Genomic DNA, 20,950 nt, shown 5'->3' on the forward strand with positions numbered 1-20,950 from the left:
GGGTGGTGGTGATGATATCTAGCACTGAGATAGCACGTACTCGACGCCAGGCACTGTTCTAGCAGTTTATACATACTAACTCTTTTAATTCTCACAATTGGTCAGTGATCATCTCCAGCTTACAAATGAGGACAGGAAGGCATAAAGAGAGGGCGTAAGTAACTTCCTCAAAGCTACACAGCCAGGCAGCGGCACAGCAGGGGTTCAGAGTGACAGAGTTGGTTGGAGTCGGTGCCCCTAGCTGCCCCGTGAAGCCATCATGCCCCCCACAAAGGTACCTGGTGAGACGGGCCCAGGGCTGAGCCGGAGGAGAGAGTGAGGCCCCCTGGAGGGCCTGCGGTTGTGCAGGAGGTAAGGCTTGAGCTGTGTCTTGGAGGACAGTATAGGGGCCAGGTGGGAGGGTGTGGCTGGTACGGGAGGGGATCTCCGACCGACTGTCATGGAGGGAGTCCTGCTCCGGGAGCTGCAGCGCCCCCTCTGCGACCTGTCCCGCTGACCCGTGAGGTTCCCTCCTGGGCTTGGGCCTTAGGGCCTCTCTGCCTCAACCCTCCCACCTACCAAGAGTCTTGTCTTCAGGCCTGAGCAGGGCTACACCTGGTGCCGGATGCAATAGGACTCGGGGTGGAAAGCTGGGCCTCCTGGGGGGACACGGCCGGCTGGTGGGAGAGGGGCCCTCGGCCGGCAGCAGGGGCAGGGCCTGGAGCCCCTACCTGGCCAGAGCCCTCGTTTGCCGCCTCCGCCCCGCGTCCCCACCGTCTCCCCGGCTGCGCCGCAGGACGTGGCCAGAAAAGTCCAGACTTGGGAACTCCCAGACTCGAGCGAGCTGCACACCAAGCCCGCCGTGGTTCCTTTCCTGGATGTACCCCTGCCTGCGGTAGACGCCGCCGGCCGTCCCTTTGTCCCTCACCGACGGGAGCAAGACCTGCCCCCCGGAGTGACCCGCCCTGGCTCAGGCGACCCGCCTGGCTGCTGGCAGGACTGGGCCGCGGCAAGGCCTAGGGGTGTCCAGCGGGGGCTTCTGTCTCTCTGCTTCTGCAGGGAGCAGTCCTGGGAGACCAGCTGCCCCGGGGGGAGGGCGGAACAGTCTCCCGGCTCTTGGCTCTTAGGTCAGTGAGTCGGGCGTTCAGCTACTTGCACCCATGGCCACTCACACCATCACTTTCTCGTCCTGAGGACCAGCGGAGACGGGAGTGGGACACCTATGTCATCTGCTCCGCGAGGCTGGGCCCTGCTGGCTTCTCCCCAGAGCTCCTCTTTTCCACTGTGTCTCTGCTCGAGAGACAGAAGGCAAGACAGAAACGACGTTTGTCGGCCAAGCCTGCCTCTTCAGACGCTCGCATTCGATCCTCCCGGCCTGTGAGGCTGGTGCCCTCACCGGACCCATTTCACAGCTGAGCAGACCGAGGCTCAGTAAGGCATCAGCGGTGGGTGATGGAGCCGGGACCCCAGCACTTGTGTTTCTCCTCTGCTGCCCCTCCCAGTTCCTGGGGCTGCTTTCCCTTCTCTGGACCCCAAGGGAGTCTGGGGCCCCGGCTGTGGCTACTCCTGTCCAGCAGGGCTCCCTCCCTTCCGTCCCCACCCGCAGGGCCCGTCTGTGCTTCAGTACATTGGTACCTGTGTGTCTCCCCGCGCTTCCCTTACAAAGAGCATCCATGGCCCGTCACTCACCACGTGTGGCCCCCACCCCCGCTCCGCTCCCTCCACGGTAAAAGCTCTCTCCGTGGGCTTGAGAGGTCTGCCCTGGGCCGTTTTGTGGCACTGCTTGGTCCTTGCTGACCCCGAGACGGAGCTCAGTGAGTTACCGTTGTCACCACCGTTACTCTCACGTCGTCGTCACCTTGCCCGGCCTCTGCAGGCCCCCGAGGGCCCAGTCCCCAGTGCCCTGGACCGTCATCTGACGGCCTCCTGGGCCGAGAACAGGCCTGACCCTGTGGCCTCTCCCAAGCGCAGGTGCCCCGGGGGGCAGCTCCCGTCTGAGGGGACAGGACAAGGTGCTGGAGGGGAAGCTGGGCCCGCCTCCTGCTCTGCAGGCCGGGAGACACAGGCACCGCGGGGCCGGTGGGGCGGCGGGAAGGGCACGAGGACGGGACGGCCGTGCTGCGGACCGGCTGGCACCGAGCCCACTCAGCAAAGCCCGGGGCGGGCGGCCCAGACCGCTCCGCTGTCATTCTGATTAAATCCAGACGCCCCTCCTACCGGGGCACATGTGCCCTGGGAGCATTTAAATGAAACACGCACAAGGATCGGAGAAGAGTTCCTGGAAAGCTGCTTCGTGGGGAGAGGGGGGAAGGGGAGGGCGGGCCGTGGAGCCCCCCGGCTGCTCGCCCGTGGCCCGCGGCCCCGTGCGGCGAGGGCCCTCCAGTCTCCGCCTGCTGCTGCAAGCCGCTGGAACGGGGCGCAGGAGCTGGGCAAGTGCTGGGAATGGGCCCAGGCCACCCTGCCCCGCCCCGGGCTGCCTGGGTGATGCCTGGGTGCAGGCTGACCCCCGTCTTCTGAGGACTCTGCCCTGGGTCTGGAAATGGGCCTTTGAGCCCAAAGTGACCTGAATTCGAATATCATTCCGACAGAGAACAGCAGAGGAGACCAGGAGCGGAGGCCGAGTCCAGGCCACAGGATGGGGACGGGAGACCAGGCCCCAGCAGGAGCGGCCAAATGGCCGAATGGACGCCGCGGTGAGCTCGCACCTGTTTTGCTCAGGGCCTGCGCTCCCTGAGGGGCGGGGCGGGGCGGGGCGGGGCGGGGCCGGGCCTGCCGGGCCAAAGCTGGGCTCGGTGGACCTCCTGCGCCAGGCCGACGCGGCTGTGAGCCGGGCAGGACCCCCTCCAGGGCCACCTGCTGGGTCCAGACCATGGCAGAGCTGGGCCCTGGACAGGTCCACAACCTGGCCAGGCCTCTGGTGTCCCCGACAGTAAGCTGCTCTGAGGAGCTGGGGGCGAGCCTGGAGCCCGAGCGACACACCAGCCCCCCAGCCCCATGGCTCTGCCCTGGGCAAGCCAAGGTCTTGCTGGACCTGGGGGCACCGCGGCCTCGCGGACACACCCCTCGGCTGCCGGCCTCAGGCACGAGCTCTCAGCTCGTGGCTGACAGCGGGAGAACGGGCCCCGCGGGCGTCCATGCGCGGCGGCCGGCGAGCCTGCCTCGCTCTTCCTCCCCGCCCCGCCCCCCACGGGCTCGCAGCACCGCTCAACTTGCTGCCGCCTGCCACCTCCGTCCCTGCGGCTTCCCGGGCTCCACACCCTGCTGGAGAAAGGGCCCGGCGCTGTGCACCCTGGCGGCTCGCGTACCCTCTCTGATCCGATCTCAGGGCGATTTTCCCTACAAAATGGGGGAAAGAGGACATCTCCTGTTAAAAGAGGGGACCTAAGGATGATCCACCTGTGGGCCTGGCTTGTGGCCTTGGTGCCCTGTCCTCAGGGGCCCAAGGCAGCAGGAGAAAAGGCTACAGGACAAATGAGGGTGGAGCCGACTGACTGGACGCCTACCTCACAGGCTCCCGCACACCCCACGTTGCGGCCAGCAGAGTCCTTCGGCTTCCCGGGACGCCTGGCTCACGCCTTTCTGTGCTGAGGCCTTCGGGAGACGTCTGAGCGATCACAGGTGAGAGAAGGCAGAGGGCAGGGGACCCGCGAGGCTCTGCACAGCCTGCCCCTTGCACCTGGCCTTGGAATCAGGGCCTGCATTGAGCTGCTCAAGTCCATCTGGCTCTTGAGGGGTCTTGGGCTCCTTGACAGCCTTAAAAACCATCAAGGACCTCACATCAAGGACCCCAGAAGGCTTTAGTTTATGGAGCAGTAGCTATCGATACATACCATATTAAAAATCAAAATGAAAAAGTTAAATATTTACTTACCAATTTACTAAAAATCACCATAAATACATGTAATATAATTACATTTTAATGAAAATAACTATATTTTAAAAAAACAATTCTAGACACTTTTACATTTATTTTAAATTGTTGTTATATATTTTTATATTTGTATCTGTTATTATGTATTTTTCACTATTTATTGTACATTGTTGGCATTATTTTACATTTCTGCACACTTCTTACTGCCTGGCTTAATAGGAGACAGCTGGATTCTCACATCTGCTTCTGCATTCAGTCTCTCTGATACATTGTTCTGGTGGAAATACGCGAAGAAGATTCGGCCTCACACAGGTATGTGGTGTGGAGTATTTTATTAACAGAGAATGTTGGATAGTTTTTTCCTTGATGCCACACCAAAACTCAACAAGTAGTATTTTCTTAAAGGTTCGCTGTAATGTGGAGCCTGACACCCAGTCAGCGACCCTTTTCTACTCTGTTCCGTGAATATCTACCGGTGTGTTTTGCACTCTGAGTGGCTCCTTCCTCAAGGCGTGATTTCACAACATCCCACGTAGGTCATTTGGAAGATATCGGTTCATTGAATCATGCGTCCAAATATTGACACTTTTTATGCAAAAGTTCACTTTTATTAATACTATCCCTGCTCTCAGAAATGTCCTTAAATGTTGGAAAGCTGTTAAGATTACAGAAGTAGCACAATTTTTCCAAAATTAGAATTTCCTCTTGTGAGTTCAAATGGTACCGTTCTTTTTCCTGGCAAATATCTTATTTTTTCCAGTAATAATTCTTTTTTAAAAAATTGGAGTTGATTGACAGTGTTGTGTCAGTCTCAGGTGTCCAGCTAAGTGATTCATTGCCACATATATATACACATATACACCTCTATCTATCTCTGTATAGATATTGTTTCAAATTCTTTTCCATTATGTTACAAGATCATGAATATAGCGCCCTGTGCTATACAGTAGGTACTTGTTGGGTATCTGTTTTTTTTTTTTTTTTTTTTTTCTTTTGTGGTATGCGGGCCTCACTGCTGTGGCCTCTCCCGTTGCGGAGCACAGGCTCCGGACGCGCAGGCTCAGAGGCCACGGCTCACGGGCCCAGCCGCTCCGCAGCATGTGGGATCTTCCCAGACCGGGGCACGAACCCGCGTCCCCTGCATCAGCAGGCGGATTCTCAACCACTGCGCCACCAGGGAAGCCCGGGTATCTGTTTTATACACAGTAGTGTGTGTGTGTTAAGCCGAACCTCCTAATTTATCCCTCCCCCACCTTTTCCCTTTGGCAACCATACATTTGTTTTCCATGTTTATGAGTCTATTTCTGTTTTGTAGATAAGTTCATTTGTATCATTTTTTTATATTCTACATATAAGTGATATCATATGGTCTTTGTCTTTCTCTTTCTGACTTCACTTAGTATGATAATCTGTAGGTCCATCCATGTTACTGCAAATAGTATTATTTCATTCTTCTTTATGGCTGAGTAGTATTCCACGGTGTGTGTATATAGATAGATAGATAGATAGATAGATAGATAGATAGATAGATAGATAGATAGCTATATACCACACCTTCTTTATCCATTCCTCTGTTAATGGATGCCTAGGTTGTGTCCATGTCTTGTCAGTAGCGCTGCAATGAACACTGGGGTGTGTGTATCTTTTTGAATTATGGTTTTCTCCAGATATATGCACAGGAGTGGGATTGCAGGACAAATGCTACCATTTAAACAAATGCTGTCAGGTGTTTTTCTTGAACTGGCAGGTTTACTTCATTCATTTTCAGGGAACTGTCTGCCAGATGCCCGAGTCTGGGTGACAACGGGCCATCTGTGTCATTCTTTCCCATTAAAAAGGTGTCCCGGAGAGAAGCTTCCCTGAGACCACCGTGCGCTCGGTCAGGGTTCTCCAGAGAGACAGACCAGTATTGTACGTATAGATACACGTGAGAAGAGATTTGTTGTGGGAAGTGACGACGTGGTCACGGAGGCCGAGGAGTCCCACCATAGGCCACGTGCAAGGGTGATTCAGTCCAGAGGAGCATCTGAGAACCAGGAGCCCCAGTGTCCAAGGGCAGCAGCAGATGGGTGTCCAGCTGAGGAGGAGAGAGCATTTGACCTTCCTCCCGCTTTGCACATTTGGCCCCAGCATATTGGGTGATGGCCACACACCTTGGTGGCGGCGATCTTCACTCGATTCCAACGCTCATCTCTTCCAGAAACACCTTCACAGACACACCCAGAAGTAATGTGCTACCAGCCACCTGGGCCTCCCTGAACCCAGTCACGTTGCCACATGAAATCAGACCCCAGAGCAAGACAGGCGGCCTATGTACTTCCCGCTTTGCCCCAGAAGACATTAGAAAGGCGATTACCCGGGGGCTGAGATTGAACACGACTGGCGCTCGTTGCTGCCCTGCTGAGGACGCCTCGGGGAAGCCGTGTTGCTCTGACCACGAGCGTGAGCCGGGAGGACTCGGTGAGGGTGAGCACGGTCCCCGCCGAGGCCACAGTGCAAAGGTCACCTTGCGACCAAGGCAGACGGCAGCAGCGTCGTTACGCAGCGGGTCTGACCTCACAGGCCCCAGAAGGGCCGGGGCCCTGGGGCTAGACTGTGGGCTGGCGCAGGGGACCCAGTTCAAGCCCCCTGGGGGAACACTCAAGCCCACCCCCCTTATCTCACTGCCTCCTGGTGTAATGCAGTGTTCACCTGCCCCAGCCAGGGGCCTCCCCACCTCCAAGCCCTGGCTTTCTGAGGACTCTCCCTTCCTCGCTCCTTGCTCTGGTCTCGGGTGCCGGTTCTGAACCCCAGCCGTGTGGCGAAGCCGCTTGAGCGTGGTGACCTAGCTCTCCCTTCGCACGTTCCCCCCCCCCCAACCAGTGCTCAGCAAAGACTCCGATCAGCTGACTGCTTGGTCATGAGTCGAACCCGCCTCCCGCTCCCACCTTCTTCTGGTACCTTCAGTGTGAAAACCCAAACTCAGCATGATCAGAGAGGAAGGAGGATGCTTGGCTCACCTCAGCAGAAGTCTGGAGGCAGGAGAGCTCCACGTGTCAGGGCAGTGGCTCTGGATATCGCCCCAGACTCAGGCTCTGTCTGCCCGTCTTCCCATCGGCTCACTCTCAGGACGGCACTTCTCGTGGTTACAAGACGGCTGTGGCGATTCCAGACATCACACGCAGACACAGCATCCACCGTGAAAAACGAGGGGCCGCTTCTTCCAACGCATCTTGTTTCCTTCGTGAGGAGAACCTGCCCAGATTTGCCCTCACATCCTTGGGCCCGAATCTCTGGCAAGGGGATGAGACCCCTGTGGCTGGTTTGGGCCAATCATGATCTGTGCTCTGGGGCTGGAGGTCTGGGACCCACCTCTCTTCCCCACATGACTCGCGGGGAAGTTGGGAACACGAACAAAATCAGGGTTCAGAGGGAAGAAGGAAGGTCGAGTGGCAAACGTTTGTTTGTCAAACAGCAGACAGAGCTGGATTCCTGGGTTTGGGAGAAAACAGATGAGTTGCAGCAGCAGCCGGATAACCGTTCCTTCCAGCCCCAGGCACCCTCTTTACTATTTGCTCCTGCCAGAATCCAAGAGGGGATGCTTTGGGGGTCGGGGAGAATTTAATCCATTCAGCACCTCTTCCCAAGGGCTCCTGTGTGCCGGGGGGCCATGCCTGGGGTTCTCGCCACCTTCCCAGGGCTGACTCAGAACCAGTGGCTTCACTTCCCATCATGTAAATTCCAGACCCCTCAACGCCAGCACGCCAGTCTGACCCCAGCCAGCCGTCACGGTCTCACCTCCTGCCGGCCGAGTTGACGCTGAGCGTGAACTGCCCACAGCGGACCCCCCTGCCCCTCCCGCCATCTCCCCGGGTCCAGATCCTGCTTCCTTCAAGGACCGAGTCAAGCATTACTTTCCCACAAAGCCTTCCTGGAACCCACCTGTTTGAAGTGAGGTCTTCCCAAGCCCTTCGCATCTTGTGATATATTTATGTAAATATTTCATAATAATGATGACAGCTAGTTTTTCAGCATTTGCTGTATTCCAGGCCCAACGCCAAGAGCTTATTTAATTTTTATAACATCCATTGGAGGTAGGCATTCTTTTTTTTTTTTTTTTGCGGTACACGGGCCTCTCACTGCTGTGGCCTCTCCAGCTGTGGAGCACAGGCTCCGGGCGCGCAGGCTCAGCGGCCACGGCTCACGGGACCAGCCGCTCCGCGGCACGTGGGATCCTCCCGGACCGGGGCACGAACCCGCATCCCCAGCACTGGCAGGCGGACTCTCAACCACTGCGCCACCAGGGAAGCCCAGAGGTAGGCATTCTTATTCTCGGGTGAGAAGCTGAGACCCAAGAGAGATTAATTTGCCTGCTGTCACACAACTATAGCTAGCAGAAGCGGGGTATTGGCTCTCTGTTGCCATGTTCAAATCACCCCAAACTTAGCAGCTACAACAACACACTTACGATGTCAGTTTCTGTGGGTCCCGAACCCAGAAGTGGCTCGGCCCGGTGGCCCTGGCTCGGACTCGAGTGAGGCTGCAGCTGGAGTGTCGGCAGGGCTCCCGTGGCACCTGAAGGCCCCGCCCGCCTCCAAGGAGGCTCCTCCCCCGGCTGTGGGCAGGAGGCCTCAGCTCCTCCCGTGTGGCCTCTCCCCCGGGGCTGCCTGAGCCTTCACGACGCGGGCCTCCCGGGGTGAGCGGTCCGAGAGCCGGGAGGAAGCTCAGTGCTGGTCACGACCTTGCCCAGAGTCCCTCACATTCCTGCCCAGGTCAGCCCTCTTCCGCTGGGATGGGACTGAACGTGGGCACGGACACCAGGAGGCGGGCACAGCGGGGCTGGACCTCCGTCGTGGAGGCTGGTGGCCAAAGGCAGGGCGGAACCCAGGTGCTGCCTGACCCTAACCCCACCTCGGACTGGCACATCCTCCCTGTCACCCAGTGGAGGGAGAGGTTCCTCCGTGGTCTCCTGCGGCTCCTGGGTGCTCCAGCTGGAAGGGTTTCCTCTGGGAAAGGCTGGGGTTGGGAGTGGACAGGGGGCCTCAGGGCACGTTGTCAGGTGGGGAGGCCGCGGTGCTCTCACCTGCCTTCTGGAGAAGCTGTCCCATTCAATCCGCTGCCACTGACCGAGCGCCTGCTCAGCGGCCCTGTTGAGGGGCGGGCGAGAAAGATGCTGATAATGACAGCAGTGACGGCAGCTAACATTTATGAACAGCTTTCAGTGTCCCGGCTCTTTGACCTTCCCGGTGGGATTAAGCTGGGAACCGCGGTGGGAGCTGTCATTGCCCATTTCATGGACAGGAGCACGTGGACCCCAGCGTCCCCCAGTCTTGCCGAGGCCACACCCCCCCCAAGACCCCCTCCGGGGACGGCTCTCCTCCTGTGGCCAGATCCAAGGGCAGCTGAGGTCCGGAACGGCAGGGCCCCCCCGGATGCCCCAGGAGCACGGAGGCGCTCACCTCCTGTGGCCTCCCGGCTCCAGGGCCTGCCGTGCCAGGCGCCCCAGCACTTTACACGCAGGGCCGCTCCCTCCTGACCGCACACGTGGCCCTAGGAGACCAAAGCGGCGGTGATCCCAGGAGCCCGTCTCTTCAGAAGACAGGTGCCTCCCTCCTTCAAGCTGTCCCATCCTTCAGAGCTTGTCTGAGTACACAGCGGGAAATCCTAGTGCACATGGTTTTGCGTTCCAGTTTCTCAGTGGTAGGATCTCGGAAATTATTTTATGCTATTTTTTATCCAACCGCAGACTGCTATGAGCCATTCCAGTGTTTCTATACAGCTTCACTATTGTACTTCGCGTGGCCCTGTGGTCTCGCTATTTCCTCTGTCCTAACTCGGCCCCCGCGGAGCAGCACTTGGGTTGTTTCCTGGTTACAACAGCATCACTGCCAGGAACACCTCTGAGGATGTCGCCGTGGAGACCACTTACGCTTGTCGGAGGGAGCTGTCTGGCTTTGTGTGGGGAAGAGTTTTGGTCTTAAGCACAAGGACACACACGTCTGCTTGTTTGCTCAAGAATCTCAGAGCACGAGGGGCACGAGGCGGGGAGCAGGGAGCAGAGCTCCGGGTTCAAACCCTGACTCTGTCACTTTGTCACAGTGACAGGCGCTCAGAGCCTCAGCCTCCGCATTTCCCGTGGTCAGAGTCACACGGCCCGCTGCCCAGCCAGCCTCAGACACCGGCCCCGCGCACCCCTCGAGGGCCCCCATCACCTGGCCTGGCTTGGTTTCCCTCCAGATCACTCGTCTGTCTAGGCTGGGAGCGCCTGAACGACACGTGCCTTTCTCCCACGTCTGGAGGCTGGATGTGTCTGATGAGAGCCCAGTGCCTGGCCTGCAGACAGCCGTCCTCTCTCTGTGTCCTCTCCAGCCGGAGAGTAGGGAGGGGAGCAGGCTCTCTCGTGACTCTCTTAAAAAGGCACTCATCCCATCCTGGGGGCTCCACCCTGATCACCTCATGTAACCCTGAGTGTCTCCCAAGACCCCACTTCTTAACACCATCACGTTAAGGGGCAGGGTTTCAACGTGAATTTGGTGGCGGGGGGGGGGGGGGGCGGGACAAAAACTTCAGTCTGTAATGTCATCAATGGCATATGACTTGTCTAACTATTCCCTTTCCTTCTCCCCCACGAGCACGTAAGTGACCGGAGGGCAGGGGCTGTGTTTACATCTCCTGTGCCTGGAACACACCTGGGGACACGTCGGCACCTGCACAAACACCCAGCTGCCTGTCGTGAGCTGCGGGAGGCCGTGGGGTCCTGGGTTATTCAGCAGAGGTGGTGGCGCGATGGTAAGGATTTGCCACGGCTGCCGATCAGGTTCCTTTTCCCATTGTGTGCCTGGTGGAAAGCAAACCCCTGGGAATCCTTGGAGTGTCTGGGACCAGAGGCGAGAGAGCAGCCGAGGAGACTCGGTGATGGGCAGGGGCTGCCTGCAGGTGGAGAGGAGCCACGTCCACGTGGACATCCTTGAGGTGCTTCCTGTCCCCTCCCCCTTTAAAACTTACTGTGCAGTCTAGTTTTTTTCATCTTTATCACAGGTACACACAGTTATCCAGCCACACAGTTTAAGGAAACCCCCTTCCCTTCCCAGTCACCAGAGATATGGCTTTCAATTCCTTTGATATTTACCTCCACGTGTCCACCCCAGCGCTCTTTGCTCCTGTGATGGACACCCGGCCTCAGTGTCTCTCTCCACCCCACACCCTTCCTGTGCCCCCATCCCTGCCCCAGAGAGGGAGAGAGGGAGAGAGAGGGAGGGAGGGGGGAGAGAGGAGAGAGGAGAGGGAGGGAGAGGGGGAGAGAGGAAAGGGGGAGCGGGGAGAGGGAGACTGCCTAAATTCCTTAGACCAACGTCAATGTCTGCATTATAAGTGTTTACATTATTGCAATTCTGTAAATGCTTGTCTGAGCCAAACCTCCTAGATACTTTGCCTTTGCTGCTGTTCTCCCAGTATTTAACTATCGCCTATTTTTCTCTCTCTTTAAAAATATTTATGTATTATATTTAGGCTACGCAGGGTCTTAGTTGCAGCACGTGGTATCTTTAGTCACGGCATACAAACCCTTAGTTGCGGCGGGCGTGCGTGAGGGATCTAGTTCCCCAACCAGGGATGGAACCCGGGCCCCCTGCGTTGGGAGTGTGGAGTCTTACCCACTGGACCACCAGGGAAGCCCCTCGCCTATTTTCCTCTTGATCAGTTTTCTAGGTATTTATCCTTCTTCTAGCCCCAAACTCTCCTTCAGCGGTTCAAATCTCCTCTCAATAGAGCAAACACACCAGTTATTCCCCCAGTTTCATCTTCCTCAGGATGACTGCTCCCGTCTGCCAGGTGGGGGACCCCAGCGTCCAGGACGCTAGGGTGTGACAAGAGTGCTGTGATGGGGACAGACTGATGGGGCAGGGAGGTGTAAGCAGGGAAGACAGGAGGAGGCTGTTTTAGTAATCGGGGTGTGAGACCAGGGTTTCCCAGCACCCTCCCCACCGCCCCCTGGTTGCAGTGGTGATGGTGGGAAGTGGCTGGTTTCTGAAAGATGCTGAAGGAGAAACCAGCAGGACTGGATGTGAGGTAAGGCAGGAAGCAAGGAGGGGAGTCTGCACGACTGAGCCCAGGAGTGACGGATGGGATGGGAGCGCTGACGGACACCCTCAGGGGTCAGTCGTAGTCCATCCGGGCTGCTGTAATGGATGCCACAGACTGGGGGGCTTGAGTTCTCACAGTTCCGGAGGCTGGAAATCCAAGATCAACAGAGTCGGTGTCTGGTGAGGGCCCCCTCGCTGTGTCCTCACCTGGAGAGAGGGGCGGGGGAGCCTTGTGGGGTCTCTTTTCTAAAAACACTAATCCCATTCATGGAATCTCTGCCCTCATGACCTCATCACCTCCCAAGGCCCCCCTTCTAACACCATCACATAGGCGGAGTCAGGGCTTCAACGACGAATTTTTGGAGACACAGATATTCAGAGCATAGCAGAGAAGAGCCCACGTTCAGATGGATGTCTGGTCAGGTGAGCGTGTTCCCACACCCACTGTTTGCCAAGTGCTGTGGGCCCCTGCCACTCACTCCAACAGGGAAGTTCTGCTGATTTTCTTGAATTTCTTCGATGATTCCCCCGCTCTGTCCTGTCTGCGGTCCCTTCCTGAAACTATTATACTTTTCTTACTGGAGCGAACGGAGGGCCCAGGGATCTTCTCATCTTTTTTCCATCTCAGTCGTTTTGCTGCTCCTCGGAGATTCCCGGCCCCTCTTCCTCGGGCTCCGCGTCCTCAGCCCCCAGGAGGTTCACGGCCGACACCGCGGGGGGAGGGCGGGGGACGACGGCAGCCCAGCCCGGCTTCGGCCCGGCCCGCGGCGCCCCGGGAGGCGGGCGGGAAACGCCCTGGCTCGAACCGTGTGTCCGTGGTTGATTTGTTACTTCCGAGACATCTCACGTTTCGGCCGAGTGGACTTGTGCCTGGCTCCGCCCAACAGGGAGTTAGAACACCTGAGGCGCCCGGTTCCCAACCCGCTTCGGGATGGGAGCGGTTAACACGCAGCCGCCTCTGCCCCGGGGCCGCGGCGACCGGTCGTGGGGAACGTTGGCGCCCGGAACCCGCGGCGCGGTGCCCCGCCGGGGGACGCGCTTGGGCGCCGGACGTGGGGTGCGCGCGCAGCCGCGGTTCCGGTTCCGGTTCCGACCCGGCAAGGAGGAGGAGCGCGAGCCCGGCCTGAGGAGGTAGAGCCCGCCCCCTCACCCCTCACCTCAACTCCCCGACCCCGCGTCCCGTCCCGCCCCCTCCCTCGCAGGGGCTGCGTCACGTGGGGACCCTGTCTGCCCTTCGCGGCGCTGGCGGCGACGTCCAGGCCCCCGGGGTGTGGGAGTGAGTCAAGTCCATGTTCAGCCATCGTTGGAGGGAGCTTGATCTGTCGTGTCGGAAACAAATCCATTTCCGGCCTCATCGGGGCGCAGGAATCTTCCTTGAAGCACCACCCCTTCCCCCCCACTTTCTTTGTTTGCTTTGTATACTAAAGAGGAGGTGATACTCAGCCGGGCTTTGAGGGATGATTAGGAGTTTGCCAAAAGAGGGAATAATGACATTTAGATGTGGGAACAGGAAACCCGTGTTTGGGGAGTTTGTAGGCTTCCATCCCGAGGAGGGCATGTTTGTCTGGAGACTTAGGCAGGGACAGTTGGGGGTACAGGGCACCGATGCTGGGCCCAGGAGCACAGACATCCCCAGCAGGGTTCAGGGGGCCCCGGAGGTTCTGATATGAAACGTGAAAGCCCAGCGCGTCTAGCGATCTTTCCTCAGCCCCTACTGTGCCCCCACCCCATGTCCCAGACCCACTCTTCAAGGCAGACGGCATCTGTGGATTAAGCCACGGCCCGAGATTGTAAGCTTCATCCCTCCAGATGGTACCTTTAAAATAGTATTTTACGTCCTAATGTGGATATGGGTTTAAGCGTTTGTTTTTCCCTTTTGGTTTTTTGATTTGAATGCAGTGTGAATGTCTGTTACTTAAAAATGTAACTTTGAAAACAGCCCCCCAAACCGCAGGCAGCATGCTGAAACAAGTGTCCGGCACCAGAGGGAGAGCGGGTCCTCTCTCCGGCCGCGCAGCTTCACCAAGTCTGCAGACAGCGGGCAGGGTTGGGGGCAGGTGGCGCTGATCCATCAGGTGCCGTTTTATTCATTTCGAAACCAGCCGCCTTCATTTGAATGCAAGTATCATTCTTATCGAGTAATTTTTGTCACATGGCTCCGTGGTGCTGAGGATGGCTGGGCCGTTTGCTTCCGGCTATGTGTGCTGGGCGGTTCTCAGAGGAACCGAAGGCTTAGACGGCTGAGGAAAACGCGGAAAAACCAGTGAATGTTCCAGTCTGGATCTGTTTTAACTCTAGAATCTGTGCTCTCAGCCAGCACCCTGGTTAGGACGTGACAGATGTCATCTTCCTGGTGTTGGGTGTGTGTCCGGAGAGGGCCGTGCACCTCAGTGGTCTGAACTGGAAACCTGGTGGTCAGAGCACTGAGTGGCCTCTGCTGGGTCGAGAGGCCTGGGCTCTGGCCTCCTGGAGGGAGCTGAGCGCGGCGTGGCCTTCCCAGGCGAAGGCGTCTGGTTCACCAGAGTTCAGGTTTCTGTGCTCTTGGCTGGGATTTTTTCACATTGCTGCACGGTTATGCTAACCTCATGACTTTGGTTAATCGAGACAGGGGAGAAAATCCGTGGCCAAATTGCATTTATTGGGGGGCAACATCACTCCAGGCTGTGCCACCGGCAGTGATGGGGGGCCGGTGGTTGGAAGGCGTGGTCTCTTTTCCTGAGGTCGCTGTTGGTCTTTCTGCACCTGGACCTGCTCAGGACACAGTCATCTGACCTGACCTGATTCTTTCTGCTTGTTCAAGGCAGGGCCTTGCTCCCCTGGACCCTGGAGATTTTAGCTCTGTGTTGAATGGCTTGATGATGAGTGGTTCCAGGAGCACATAAACGCTGTTTTGAAGGGGTGGCCCCGTGTTCCCACATGTTTGGTGGGAGAAAAAATTAGTGCAGCTTCTCGGGAGGCCACTCTGGCAGTATTTACCCAATTAACAGTCATTTTGGTTGTGAGGTTCCGTGGTGAGCAGGCAGGGCCCCTTCTCAGCGTCTGTTCCACAGACACCCCCGTGTGAGCACAGCTACGTGTCCCTGAGCCTCCTTCCCTGCAGGTCACCTGGCAGGCTCCGCGTCCCCCGAGCTCCAGCCACCTGCCCCGCCCTCCCTCGGGACACCCGTCCCCACGCGGAGCCAGCTGGTCTTGCCCCCTCCCGGCGCTGGGACACCGGGGCCAGGCCACTGCTGCCGGACGCCAGCCCTGCGGTGCTCTGAGCGCCGGCGCAGCGGGCGTTCCAAATGCTTCTGTGAGGACTTCTTCATTGCCCCCCGGGGCCTTCTGTGAACCACTAGGTTTAATTGAGAGAAGAAGGCTGTTACCTCGTTTATGTTTGCGTCTGTCAGTTTGAGAAATTAAAGAGCTATAGAAAACTACAGACACCCTGCAGGTCCACCATCCAGAACAAATAATCATATTTTCCTCTTTTTTTTCCTTTTTCTTTTTTGTACCAAAGAAAATGTTAATGCTGAGGCTGAAATATCTCCATTTGAAAATATAAATGTCATTTATCAGACTTTTAAAATCTGATTACAAAAGTCATATGTGCTTATTGCACAAAATCTGGAGAAAATTGAGAAGCACTAAGAAGAAAACAAAAGCCACCTGTGGCCCTGCCGCCTCGTGTCCACCTGGAGGTTCACCTTCCTGTCTCTGGCTGGGACGTCCCTCCCCTGAGCAGCGCTGCAGGGGCTTGTGCAGTCGGGCCATGGCCCAGCCCCACACGCGTGTGTGTGCCCTGGCCTCCTCAGACCTTCCGGAGCACCCGGCTTAGCCCCAGATTTTCAATATCAGAAATAACCCTGCAGTGAACACCCCGTAGTGAACCTTGATGTACATCGCTGATTATTTCCTTAGGATATGTTTTAAAAAAAAAACAAAACCGTGGGAACATAGGGCTCGCATTTCCTATTTTCACGTCGCATCTAGAAGGGACTGCTGAGTGTCCTCTTGGACGGCTGAGCCGTCACTAGGCTGGGGGTGCCGGCCAGTTAATGTGTGGTGTCTCTTGGGGCAGCTCCCAGCACGGACTTGGCCTTCACTGCCCAGGGCCTTCCTCACCGCCTGTGGTGTCTCAGGGTGGGTCGATGTGCTGCAACCAGCCGGGCCTGGGTCTGGATGCTGCTTCTCCAGTTACTCTGTGGCCTTGGGCAGGTGGCTTCACCTCTCTTTTCCTTGGAGGGGCTGCTCTGACTGCCTGCCCCCCGCATCCATTCCCCGTCCACTGTGGATTCACTGCTGTGGAGTCAGAAGTCAGCTAGCCCTCCTGCCCCCGGCCAGGGAGGGGGGGAAAGTGGGGGTCAGCCTGTCTTCCAGTTTTCCATTTCAAGTTCTCAGACCCCAGCTTCTCACTGACCGGCCCCCCTCAGTGTGGTACGGTGCCTGGGGCCCCAGGGGGAGCAGGCAGAAAGCTTGCCCTTCCTAGGCCCCTCCTGGGGTGTCTGCACAGAGGAAGGCTGAGCGGGGGGGTCTCGCTGGCAGCAGCTGTGACATTGCTTGTGAAGCCCTGCGAGGCCTGCCAGGCAGGGGGGTGGGAGCAGCAGCCACTCCTGGCTGTCCGTCTGTCTGTCCTCCGCGGCACCCGGGGCCTGAGTGCCGTGCTCCTCAACCCCCCAGAAAATGCTGTCACTTCAGCGGGCACCCCCGAACACCTCTCTCGCGTGGTCACCAACAAGAGTCAGGCCTCGGGCCGTAATCCAGAAACGTTGTGCGGTAGGTTTTCTGTTTATGGATTCTCTTTGTTTTAGTTTCTCCTGCCTGTCAAGCCAATAGAGAAGAATTTGCTAGAAGTGACAAGGGGAAGAAGCACTTAAAGCCCCCTGGTTTGCTTTTCAGTGTAGCTCATTTTCTTTCTGAAACTGGCACATCTCACATGTTTATCACATTTCTTAGTTTCTCTGGTCAAGCCCAGCTGTTTTCTTACAATTTGTCAGGTTTCTTTATTGGAACAGAAATCCAGAGGTGTGAAGCCAACTGCGAGCCCGCCTCTGAACCTTGCGTAGAGGGCAGAGCCCAGGACGTCACAAGACACTCTGGCCTCCTTCATCAGGAAGGGGTGTGGGCCACGTGTCCTGGAGAGCCCACCGATGGTGGAGGCCTGGAGCTTTCGGGAGCGTTCCACAGGACGTCGGAGCAGCCCCTGGGGAAGAGGTGGGGCCGCCGAGGCCCCTGCAGGCGGGAGGGCCGGGCAGGCGGGCATCTCCCCGGAGCCAGGTTTCCGCCTGCTGGGCCGGGAGGCTGGGAGACCTTGTGTCAGAGCCCTTGCCACTCGGGGCAACCAGCACCCGCGGAGGATCTCAGGACAGAGGAGAGCTCAGTCCCAACCTTTACTGCCGTGGGCTGTTCTGTTAGGTAATTATAAAGTGCTGTGTGTAGTCTGTTTTTTAAATTAACAACAGAGGACAAAACTGTTTGGTGCATGTAACAAACATAGCACATTTGTTTTCCCCCGTAGCAAGTGAATGAAGGAGACGGAAAAGTGAGGCTTGTCAGGGAGAGGATGCGCTGAGCCGGGGAGAAGCAGCCTCCTGGCGGCAGGGCTGCCCGCCCACCAGTCCCCACCTTCCCTGCTTTGCTGGGCCCGTTGGAATGGGAACGAGAGTTTCAAGTTTGATTTTATGATGCCGTTGGACAGCCCCTTGGAGGCGTCCCCATCAGCCTCTGACGCGCAGAAGTGCCCTCTAGGGTCCCTGTGACGTCCGCCCACCCCCCACCCGGCCCCTCCCCAGTAACAGGGAGAGACACGCCCCCCGCCGCCGCAGAGCCAGCGTCAGGCCACTTCCTTGTGCCGCCACCGTGGGCCAGGGTGGCCGTGGGCGTCTGGCGTGGTGACTGGTGGGGAACGATGGCTGGGGGGGGTGGGAGGGCTCCGGCTGGGCTCCTGGCTGTGGTTTAGGAGCAGGGGGACTTTGAACTTTCTCGTGGGTGAGATAGGGTTAACAGTGCTTGCCTTGCTATCGAACAGGGTGGTCGAAGGTGAAAACACACCGTGATACACTAAGTGTGTTAGCAAACAATAGTCATTAACAATCCTTCAGGAGCAACCGGGAGAGCTGGTGCATCCGTCAGCTCCGCGTCAGGGACGCTGCTCTGGCTGAGAGTGCCCAGGCGGAGCAGAGGCTGCAGTGGGGAGGGCACGGCAGTGCGGACGCCGAGCCAGGGCAGGTGGTGGTCCGTGGACCTTGCTGGCCGCCCTGGCGCTGGGCAGGAACCGTCGTCTTCCGCGGTCCTGGGGCGCAGGGGGGCTCCTGACCTCTCGAGTGGAGGGGCGGCAGCGTGGGAGGGTGGCCCGGCCGCCCGTTCCCGGGCCGCCTCCTCTTGAGCACGCTGGAGAGTTCCAGGGCCGTGTCGTGGGTCTCGGCCTTCCTGGGGAGCGCTCCTTCTGGCGGACTGTTTTGGTCATTGTTTACTAGTTAGGCTGTGGGGAAGAGAGGGAAGAGTTAGGATTTAGCTTACAAAACAGAGCGACGCTTTGCAGACGAGTGAACCCGTCCTGTTTGAGTCTCTGCTCTATTTTAGACAAGTTCCTGAGCGTCTGTGGCTTGGCACGTGTTCCAGAGCAGAAGCGAGCCCAGTGTCTGTGCTCTGCTCGCTGGAATCTCCAGGCCCCGCTGCTGGCGGGGAGGGAACACAGTCGACCCTTGAGCCGGTGGGGGTCGGGTGGGTGTTAGGGGCGACCTCAGAGCCGAAAATCCGAGTGACTTCACAGCCGGCCCCTCCTGCACATCCCCGGCCTCTGTATTCACACTCGTGGAAGTGCCGCACGCAGCACAGATGAGTGAAAACAATCCGCGCGTAAGTGGACCTGCGTCGGGCAGACTGTGCTGTTCACGGGCCCTCGGTACTTACTTCTCTCGGCTGGTATTTCTCCGGGTTCAGGTTTTTGAAAACCGCTATTCCGAATTTACCTGAAGTGCATTGAGTCCTGTTTGTTTCTCTTTGGCTTCACCTAGTTTAGTTCATTGTTTTAGAATCCTGCATGTTTTTAAAACCTTTAAAGCAATGAGATTGAAGAAAAGCTGAAACTTCGGTCATTTAAGTTCCAAAGGTGTGTGTTGTGAGATCGTTAGCGTTTCCGGTCTCGGGACGTCCCCCCATGATTGGAAGGGGGGCCGCCTCTCCTGGCCGCCGTGGGGGTCCGGCAGGACAGGGCAATGACCGCGGTTCTCTCTCTTCCCGCCAGGTCCCAGCAGCTGGCGTCTGCTGCTGCGACGCCACCCCGCGTGGGGATGGCCCTCCGGCGCCTGGCCTGGGCCTGGCCTGGGCCGCGTTGGTGGCCAGCCCCCCGGAGGTGCAGAGGACGCGGCACCCTGCACACGGCCCCGGCCGTGCGCTCTGACGGCAGCGCCCTGGGCTTCCACCGCGCCCCGGGCTTCGGGGACAGGATCGCCCTCGTCGACGAGCACGGCAGCCACACGTACAAGGACCTCTACTCTCGCAGCCTCTGCCTGTCCCGGGAGATCTGCCGGCTCCGTGGGCGTGCCGACGGGGACCTGCGGGAAGAGAGGGTCTCCCTCCTGTGCGGCAATGACGTCTCCTTCGTGGTGGCGCAGTGGGCCACGTGGATGGGCGGCGGCATCGCCGTCCCCCTCTGCAGGAAGCACCCCCGGGCCCAGCTGGAGTATTTCATCCAGGACTCGCGCAGCTCCATGGTCCTCGCCGGCCCGGAGCACGTGGAGCTCCTGAGCCCGGTGGTCCAGAAGCTGGGGGTCCCGCTCCTGCCTCTCCCGCCCGCAGTCTACCACGGGTCAGCCGAGGACCCCGGGGAAGGCCGGGTGCCGGAGCGGGACTGGAGCGACCGCGGCGCCATGATCATCTACACCAGTGGGACCACGGGGAGACCCAAGGGCGTGCTGAGCACCCATCAGAACATCAGGGCCGTGGTGAGTGCTCTGGGGGCCGCCACAGTCGGGAGGTGTGTGCTGCGTCCCGTCGGGCCAGCCCCGGCGGGTGTCAGTGCCTCCGCAGGTGGCCTTCCGTTCATTCTGCCGGGCAGTCGCGGCTCTCGCCATCCCACCCCCGGGCCGCGTGACCAGCAGCCCCGCTGGCCGCGTAGGGGGGTGCAGTGCCCAGGTGCGGGGGGTTTGCAGGCCCCCTCGGGCTCCTCCAGGGCCGTGGCGTGTGGAGCATAGGACGGGCCACGATATGTGACGCTGAGGTTTTAAAAGAAACCAGCCACAAAGCGAATATCCAGAATGTGCCGTCGGCACCTAGAATTGCGGCTTATTTTGGAAACAAGAAAGCAGGAACTCATGTGTGCCACATCTTAGGTGTTATTTTGTGTTCTGTGGCCTCAGTTACCATTTTTGTGAAACTCCCCAGCCGCTGTATTTATCAGCAGTTTATACTCTTCTTGCTTCCAAAAAGCATCTGCACGTACAATGAAGACTCTTACGCAGCAGGAGTGGGAAAATAAGAGAGAAGTTCAAACCGACAAAGAGGGAGGTCAGAGGTCAACGCCATCGACTCAGGCTCACTCAGTCCATAAATCAGCACGAGCTGAGTCGGGCTGGCTGCAGGCAAGGCGTGATTGTCCGTGGTCTCTGGCTCCGAGGAGGAGACGTGCTTTTTGTCTGGAGAGGCCATCTCTGGGCCAGTATCTCTGCGGGGTGGGCGTCTCACTTGTGTTCACACACGGCTGTCACTGCGGCACGCACCAGGACAGGCTCGGCAGTGATTGGGCACTTTTTGGCTAAGCCGGGGCGAGGGTGGTGGCAGAATCGGCGTGGCTCCGACAGACAGCCGGATTCAAGCCTGGACTCTGGTGAGGCCAGAGTCCCAGGGCCTGTCGGAGCCGCCTGGGGGGGGGAGAGCCGCCCAGAGTCTGCAGAGGCCTTTGACCCCAAATCAAAGGCCCTTTCAAACTGGCTGAAGCCCCTGACTGCACGCGGCCCTGTTCTCTAGCAGGAGGGTAAGTGGGGGACAGACGGCCCCCCGGTCAGACCCCAGGTCATTTCGTTACCATCTCCTCGCCGTGCCGTCAAGGGCGGGGCAGCGG

General features: G+C 58.3%; 1 protein-coding gene and 1 long non-coding RNA gene across 5 annotated transcripts in view; one reads left to right on the forward strand and one right to left on the reverse strand.

Moving 5' to 3' along the window:
- Positions 1-8,752: 8,752 nt before the first annotated feature.
- On the reverse strand, positions 8,753-12,913 carry LOC131745501 (uncharacterized). 2 transcript variants are annotated; one of them, XR_010837800.1, is made up of 4 exons: positions 11,482-12,913; positions 10,519-10,759; positions 9,289-9,379; positions 8,753-8,976 (listed from the first exon to the last, which is right to left on the reverse strand). It is a non-coding gene; the product is annotated as an uncharacterized lncRNA (long non-coding RNA). The 2 variants fall into 2 exon arrangements; XR_010837801.1 differs by lacking the exon at positions 9,289-9,379 and having other exon boundaries at positions 8,965-8,976.
- Positions 12,914-12,981: 68 nt separating this feature from the next.
- The window catches only part of ACSF3 (acyl-CoA synthetase family member 3), a 59,692-nt gene continuing 51,723 nt past the window's right edge, over positions 12,982-20,950 (forward strand). For 2 of the 3 annotated variants that reach the window (XM_067019516.1, XM_059045918.2), the window contains exons 1-2: positions 12,984-13,041; positions 19,136-19,835. In XM_067019516.1, coding sequence (XP_066875617.1) covers positions 19,182-19,835 — 654 coding nt within the window. In that variant the 5' untranslated portion in view covers positions 12,984-13,041; positions 19,136-19,181. Of the gene's footprint in view, positions 13,042-19,135; positions 19,836-20,950 lie in introns of all 3 variants that reach the window. The other variant, XM_067019517.1, reaches the window with a different exon arrangement.

The sequence above is a fragment of the Kogia breviceps genome, chromosome 18, assembly GCF_026419965.1.
Source record: "Kogia breviceps isolate mKogBre1 chromosome 18, mKogBre1 haplotype 1, whole genome shotgun sequence".
Lineage (NCBI taxonomy): Eukaryota > Metazoa > Chordata > Mammalia > Artiodactyla > Physeteridae > Kogia > Kogia breviceps.